This window comes from Macrobrachium nipponense, chromosome 1 (assembly GCF_015104395.2).
Source record: "Macrobrachium nipponense isolate FS-2020 chromosome 1, ASM1510439v2, whole genome shotgun sequence".
In the NCBI taxonomy this organism is placed as follows: Eukaryota; Metazoa; Arthropoda; class Malacostraca; order Decapoda; family Palaemonidae; genus Macrobrachium; species Macrobrachium nipponense.
Window position 1 is genome coordinate 10,764,116 of NC_087200.1, and position 8,334 is coordinate 10,772,449.

The following is an 8,334-nucleotide window of genomic DNA, read 5'->3' on the forward strand; positions in this document are numbered from 1 at the left end:
TCTCTCTCTCGCTATCTATCTATCTATCTATCTATCTATCTATCTATCTATATCTCAACTCACCTCTGTAGTTTTAAACGAAGTTCTCACGCTCTTAAATGAGAAAGTTGAATAACATCAACTCTGCGAATGATGAGATTTGGATCAGAAGGTCCACACCAGCCCTCTTCATCACTTTCACCTACTAAACTATATTATCCTTTGAATAAGAAAACGTCAGGGAACGTTTTCTCAGTATACGCTTAAATGAATTTATTTAGGTGTTTAACCTGATGGGAAATTTAAGATTCTAATCTAGTTTCTATGAATGATGGTATTTAAAAAAGACATAATTCATTTATGAAACCAATATGCAAAATGAATAATTTAAACCTTTCCCCAACTAACGTTTAACGAGAATGAGTTATTTTTTTCCATTTATATATTCCAAAACAAGCTCGAACGTTCATCCAACAATCTCTTAATTGTTCTTTACAATCTGCTTATTTAATGATTTGTTAATACGATTTTTCATACATAATATCTTCTTTCTGTATTTCCCAGCACCTTCTGTTACGTCTTTCTATAGAACGCCATATTCGTGGAGAGCTTGAATCTCATGTCAATGGCCCCTGTGTGCTTGTTCTATATGGTATAGGATTCATCTTCTGAATAAAATAGATGTCCTTAGTGCCATCTACTGCTAGTTCCTCGTTGGAGGGGTCGGTAACGTGCTCGACTACCGATGTCCAAGCTCGATTCCCTGCTCTGCCAACAAGGAATCACAGGAATTGATTTCTGGTGATAGAAATTCATTTCTCGATGTGGTTCGGATCCCGCAGTAAGCCGTAGTAGATCCCGTTGCTAAGTAACTAATTGGTTCCCAGCCACGTCAAAATATTTAATCCTTCGAACTCAGTCCTAAGAGAGCTGTTAATCAGCTCAGTGGTCTGGTTAAACTAAGATATACCTTCAGCTTTAAATCTAAACGCACACCGCTCTTCCCCTATTCTTACGTTATATATTCTACCTTCTTAACTGGTTCACTTTTCGAGGTAGATTTTGTCATTTAATGACCAATATAGTCATTACCCTCATCCCAGTCATCTTTCTGCATTAAAAATGTTCTCACATAATCTTTTGAGCTCTTTCCTTTCATGTGATATACCTTACGCACAACGGTCAGCAAAGTATCATCTGTGTATTTTCACGCACACGCAAACACACACTCACACACAGACACACAGACACACACACACACACACACACACACCTATATATATATATATATATATATTCATTTTTTATACGAGGACAATAAGACACATGGCGCATTTATATTTATTCACTTTTTGCTAAAAATCTGCTGCAAACGTTCACCTAGCTCTCCTAACTCAAAGTACAAAACGGTGGTGTGCATTCTATTTGTTTTACACAGTTATAAACAAAACTGCCAATTGGGATAGACTGAACCATGACAGTCATTCGTGTAAGTTTAATACAGTCTGATCATCTCTACACAAGAATGAAATTGTCTGACGTGAATACTGGTTGATAAACTTACAATTACCAGTTTCAGGAAAAAATGAGACTTCTAGTATCGTATATCCATAAGGGGAATAAACGTCACTAATCTTGAAATGTTTCATTGTCATAGAACTTGAGCATATTGTAAAAATCAATGAATAATGAAAATTAAGAATGACTAACTTGCATTAGTGGAAAGACGACGCATGTGATTTATCTTATCCTAAAGTTAAGGTGAACAAACGTCTCTTTAAATTTTGTACTGCCGACACACCTACAAGAATTATAGACTAATCCTATTAGTATCATCAGAACTCATTGCTAACAACAACTGTGGATCAAGATTTCTAATGTCTGTCATTTTAAGAATAGCTAAGGCCTGGAAAATCAGACCAAATTGATTTAAGAAAGTAATATTTTACAGAAGGAAGTCTTCACACAATACTTAAATGGTTTTATTTATTATGTTCCCTACGATTCTCAACGAGAAGTGGCGAAAGAGCTCATTCAAGGCTCTCTTAAATGTATATTCCAGGAATATAGTGTGATGCTAAAGGTGAGTTTACACTAGGCTTCACCCCATACTGCCTGTGTAAGACTCATTACAACTCATCCCGAATTCTTGTTAGCCCCGCCTACTGGACTGCTTATCAAAAGTCACCCCAATGAGCAGTTCAGTAGGTGGGGCTAACAAGAATTTGGGAGGAGTTGGTGATGAGTCTTACGCATGGAGCGTGAGGTGAAGCCTGGTGTAAACTCGCCTTTAGAGTACCCCCACACTGCAGTAAAATATGTCAGACACAAGATGGTAACTAATCGCACATCTATCCCAAGCAAGTTGAATAGAAGTTAATGACTTATTGGTTAGAAGAACTAGTGCTTCATACAGTTATCCAGTATTGGCATGTTGTACCGTTGTGTGGGAGCACCTTACATCTCATCCTGGAAAGAAACACCACTTGCTTCTTTAGGTATAAGATGCATCATCATCTCGGATATAAGAGCTTCTGGTTGTACCAGGCCTAGAGTCTGAACTATCATCGAAAATGGTCTCAGCGCAAGTTTCTATAACGGAGTCTTCACGGTCGTTTTGAGATCTAAACCAATAATGGGCTTTGGAGAAATTTGCCAGCTGAACCTTTCGCTTGACATCAGGACTAGGTTGGACTGGGTCTTGACGCGGTGGTCTTCTTCCATCATAGGCGTCTCCTTCTTCTTCTTCATCTTGTTCTTCCTCCTCCATCTCTAAGTAATCTTCATCCTCATCGGGAGCTGCCAATCTCATTAGGGGATTAACCCTGGAAATAGTTGCTGGAATGCTGGGAGGGAATCCCTCACTGGCCTCAAAGCCGTCTGGCTCACGTCTTTCCAGACACCCAAAACCAAAATGGGTGAACTGCTGGTCTGTTGAATGGATTTCTACTTCCAGTGGGGCATCCCGAGCCCTTGGGGTCTCCCTCATAGCAGGCGAAGATGGCTGATCCCTTAGAGTACCCAGTGTACGCCTGTAAACAGCTCTTTCACTACCTCTCGTTTCTGTCTGTCATTGATCCTGAAGACTGCCTGAGTTCTGCCTCTTCCGTCGCTTGGCGCAGACAATGTATGCTATGATTACGCCCACCAGGAGAAGGATGATCGCGACTAACACCCATACTGCTGACTGGTACTGGACCGGCTGGTCAGTGGAGGGCTCACCTGTAATGACTAAAATAAATTCATGAAAATGTCCCTCATTTCAGTTTGTATCTTCAGTCTCAAGTATTTGTAATTCTTTGAATTTGAATGTGCGTCTCTGAGTTCTTTCAAAGTTTGTTTGAATAGTCTTGTGCAATTTCTGGACAGGAAAGCAGAAAAATAGTGTACTTTCCATCTGACTTATGTTATAGTATGGGTAGATTTCGAAAGATGTGTGCATATTTTGGTGAGAAATTATAATTTGGTTGTGCTGTCCTTATTGTGATTTTGAAAACATTTCAGTGCTAAGCAGACAAGATTGCAGTTTATGCTGTGTGAAGATCCCAGAACATACATTCAGGGTTATGCTATGGCAAATGCTTGGCGTCCAGTAAGGGTTACACACCTGAGGATTATACCAGTTATTCCATTAAGGAAATGAAGCAATAAATGGTTTCCTTGAGCTTTTATTGATTGTGGCACTGACTTTTATCTGCCTCAGTCAATGAAAGCTCTTGACAGGTGGTATGAAGGTAGTAGGATTCCCTCTCACGACATATCCTCATCACCAGTGAAATGCATTTAGGATAAAAAAAAAAAAACAAGCCTAAATACTGCCCTAGAATTGCAACACTCACACAAACTGAAATCTAACCGCCAAGCGCACTACACAAAGGGACTTTCCAAACTAGGGACAGGGTTTACCCAGTGTAAACTTACTCTGGGTGTCAGTGAAGGAAGGGTGGCTACCTGTCGGTATCGGAGGGTATCCTGTCGAACCCCCAGGAGAAGTCCTACCGAAGGCCATGGCTCCTAGCTCCGGCAGGAGGTTGTTCCAAAAGGCTATCAAGTGATGTTGGTACCCCTGATGGATCTGGTTGGACTTCAAGGACGCGTACCTGGGCGTCTGTGGGGTGTATTTCTCCCACTTAGGCGCGTACTGCGTCAGTTCTGGTTTTCTTTTATGGAAAGAAGAGTTTGAGATTCAAGCGTACTACTATACTATCAAGCTTACCAATATCAGAATGTTTCTATTGTGGAGGAGCTCATTAATGACTTACTCTGATGTGACCATCTGTCATGGTGAATTTTTTTTCATTGTTCACGAAGTGAAAGAAATTTGTTTTATTTGTTTGAATATGTCTCTACTAGAGACGATCCTTCAAAAATTATGAAGATTAGCATAATCGCTGTTATTACATCTCATAAATATAATCTCATATATCTTCAACAACAGGAAGTAATTTTCAGAGGGAAATCAATAAAAATATGACGAGAGCACAGCTTACAATCTCGGGCCGTTTGGAGACGCATTTCAGTGTAAAAAGTGAACCAATCTACACATTTCCAAAGCTTAGAAAATGCGTTACATGTAAAAGAACGCAAAAACTTGAGGCTTCATCGCTTCGAGGATCAGATTCTCTATAGCCTGCATCAACTTACCCACTGTTTGCGAAAGTATAGACGATTCTCTTGATGTTGTCACTAATGATTTCTTCATTGTAGTTCAGCTGAGCATTGAAGACTTGTCTGTAAGCCGTGGGCGAGAAGAGGTAGACCATCTCTGTTCCGTGCAGAGCACCTTTGAGGGGTAAAATGGAAAAGAACGCCTTATACTGAGAAAGATGAATTATATGACACTAGAAAAATAAAAAAGGAAAGGATAATAGTTTCATTAATAGAACTCAAGTATTTGGCTGGGCAGGATAATTCAATTTGGATTTCTTGATGAAATGAGATCATTTTGGTGTCTAGATCAGTTTAAAAACTGTTTTTTATTAACTCGTAATCATTGCCGTATTAAGATAGATAGGGGCGAATTTTACATATTTTTTTTTAATAGACCCGTGTTTCTCTTGTAAAGATATTTAATTTATTTAGTTATTTGAAATGAAGATTAGCTTCTGGGACGGCGTAATGACATCTCACGTATACAGTCTATGTGGATATAGTTGTGTAGATTTACCAAATGGACAAAAATCTTGATTTTTCAGCCTCCCAACCCACTTGAATATGTTGATGTGGGACAGTTATCAAGGTTCAAACAAATCACAAAAGAAGAGTTGAGCTCATTAATTTCCCTTTGCCACAACGGATAGAAACGGGCACACAAAAATGACAGTTCAGATTCCAAACAATCTGTATTGAAAGTATTCTGCGGTCTTTTTTGAGAACACTTAAATGTTGTGATGAACAGAGAAGATTGATTCATTCTGCTAATTGTTCAAGACGTCTGATATTGAAGATCAACTCAACAGGAAAACCATATCTTATTTCAAGTCGTTTCTAGACCCTACTGATTATAATCTCTCAAGATAATCTTAAACCTTCCATTCCAACACGCTTTTCTATTCTGTCCGCTATGCCACTGGCAAATTAATCCGGACACCTCACCATAACATATGACAGCTCTGGGAGAGAGAGAGAGAGAGAGAGAGAGAGAGAGAGAGAGAGAGAGAAATAAAAAAGTCCTCCACTCATTGAATCCGGCGACGCAAAAATCGGAAGGTTAATTAGCTGACTCTGCCTAAGAAGAGATGCGACTAAAACTCCTTTCCCCTCTCTTCCCCAACGTAAGCAAATCCGATTATAATCGTCGTATGCTGTCTGAAACTTAAGAGGCTAAGTCCTCCCAATTAGTTCGCTAGAGACTGTGAGATCGATCCGCTCGTATGTGTCACTATTCTGAAATGGTTTATCATACTGCAATCCAAGAGGCCACTTGGTTGTAGCGTAGAAAGTGGTAGTCGTGACTGAGATGTGTCAATGCTTGATCTACTAGTCATGTGTTAGTTCATTTTGGACATTTTCCTTATAATGATCTAGTTAATCCGTTACACCTGACTGACAGCGATCAAGCACCGCAGTTAAAACACATATAAACCTTTTTCTTACAGTAATCGAGCTAAATTTGGACGTTTTTCTTACTATGATCGAGATAAATTTAGACATATTTCTTACGGTGATTGTGCTAAATTTGGACATATTTCCAATTGTGATTGTGCTAAACTTGGACGTTTTTCTTACGGTGATCGAGCTAAATTGGACGTTTTTCTTACGGTCGTCGAGTTAAATTTGGACGTTTTTCTTACGGTGGTTGGGTTAAATTTGGACGTTTTTCTTACGGAGACGAGATAAATTTAAACGTTTTTCTTATATTGATCGAGCTAAATTTAGACGTTTTCGTACGGTGATCGAGATAAATTTGGACGTTTTTCTTATGGTGATCGAGCTAAATTTAGACGTTTTTCTTACGGTGATCGATATAAATTTTGACGCTTTTCTTACGGTGATCGAGCTAAATTTGGACGTTTTTCTTACGGTGATCGAGATAAATTTGGACGTTTTTCTTACTGTAATTGTGCTCAATTTGGACGTTTTTCTTACGGTGATCGAGATAAATTTGGACGTTTTTCTTACGGTGATCGGGCTAAATTTGGACGCTTTTTTCTTATAGTGATCGAACGAAATTTGGACGTTTATTTCTTATAGTGATCGAGGTAAATTTGGAAGTTTTTCTTACAGTGATCGAGATGAATTTGGTCATTTTTCTTACAGTGACTGAGCTAAATTTACATAGTTTTCTTACATTCATCAAGCTCATTTTGGACACTTATAGTGATCTAGATCATTTTGGATACCTATCTTACAGAGATCGAGTTCATTTCAAGCACTTATCTTAATGCGATCGAGCTCATTATAAAGACTGAGTTAATTTTTGATACCTATAACAGTGATCAAAATAAATTTTGACTCTTTTCGGATTTTGATCGAGGTAAATTCGTACACTTCTGGCACTGATTCAGTTTAATTTGAACGCATATCACACAGTGACACAAAAATAGACTAAATTCATTAATCTCATGAAATCAACTCACAAAAAAAATTATCAAAATTGAAAAATGAATTACGTAGTTTTTACTTTATTTACTGAAGAGGATTATGAGATAAACAATTCACAAACGTCATTATTTTGTTCCGTAGAGAAAAATAGTAATAATCTTTTGCAATTACCATTCGGATGCAATTATCGTGGGCAGTTTTTTTTTTTTAAGTTTTTCACCTGAAATTAATTGACCGATTTTTTTTTATTTATTTGGACATTTATTTATTAATTAATTTATTAAATTAGTTATCATATACCGATGTAGCCATCAATTTATTTTATTTATTTGTATATCATTGTCCCATCTATGCAATTTTCCTCATTCGTAATTTGCAATAGCTTAGAAATTGGCAAATAGAAATATACGCAAAACTAGAGAGAGAGAGAGAGAGAGAGAGAGAGAGAGAGAGAGAGAGATCAGGCAAAACACATTCGACGGAGACAGAGAGCGATAGAGACCAGGAAAACTATCAAGAGAGAGAGAGAGAGAGAGAGAGAGAGAGAGAGAGAGAGAGAGAGAGAGATTTCCTGCAAACAGATATGTAAAATCCAGCCTCTGGCACCTCACACACATCGGTAATCCACTTCGAAACATGGCATTCCGGCTCAGCTGGACAGCTGTCAAAAGTAAGTCCTAATACCTAGTAATACGTCTCAAGTGCCAACCCTAAGGACTGTTTGCATACGTTTGTGCGCGTGTATGTGTGTATATGTATGTGTATTTGTAACTTAGCTAGAATTGTTCAATGTGTACAGCGAGAACGTTAGTGGTAAGGGCATTTGTGTTTCTCATGACGGACCTTATCATAATCAAAATCTATTTCTATATTCATTACGATCGGAAAATTGAACGTATATAAATGCATAGTTAGATACAATGTATATATATATATATATATATATATATATATATATATATATATTATATATATATATATATGAATATAAAGCTGAACGCTATAGACGGTGAAACTACTGGACAGAATTGAGCCAAAGTCGGACCATATCTGTAGATTTTATAGAGGATGGTCACCTAGGTGATATTTCGAACCGGATATCCGTCCATCTTTATTATCATTATTCGTAGAGAAAAAAAAAGAGAGCATTATTCTGAGAGAACATTTCACGAGGATTCCAAATATGCGCTTATATTTCTTCTACGACGACAAATAATGTCGATGTTACGGGTCAAAGAATGCCCGGCTGACGGTTGCCTGTCGCCAGGCGCCAGCCGGCTTGATGCCAAACGCTCCAGAAACCGTTCGGAA

The 8,334-nt window shown here is 38.1% G+C and overlaps 1 protein-coding gene across 2 annotated transcripts in view; it reads right to left on the bottom strand.

Moving 5' to 3' along the window:
- Nucleotides 1-3,038: 3,038 nt before the first annotated feature.
- Nucleotides 3,039-8,334, bottom strand: part of LOC135219122 (cholinesterase-like) — an 82,793-nt gene continuing 77,497 nt past the window's right edge. The window contains exons 11-13 of one of the 2 annotated variants that reach the window (XM_064255574.1): nt 4,624-4,762; nt 3,931-4,139; nt 3,039-3,210 (exon numbers count right to left, since the gene is read on the bottom strand). In XM_064255574.1, coding sequence (XP_064111644.1) covers nt 3,050-3,210; nt 3,931-4,139; nt 4,624-4,762 — 509 coding nt within the window. In that variant the 3' untranslated portion in view covers nt 3,039-3,049. Of the gene's footprint in view, nt 3,211-3,900; nt 4,140-4,623; nt 4,763-8,334 lie in introns of both variants that reach the window. The other variant, XM_064255573.1, reaches the window with a different exon arrangement.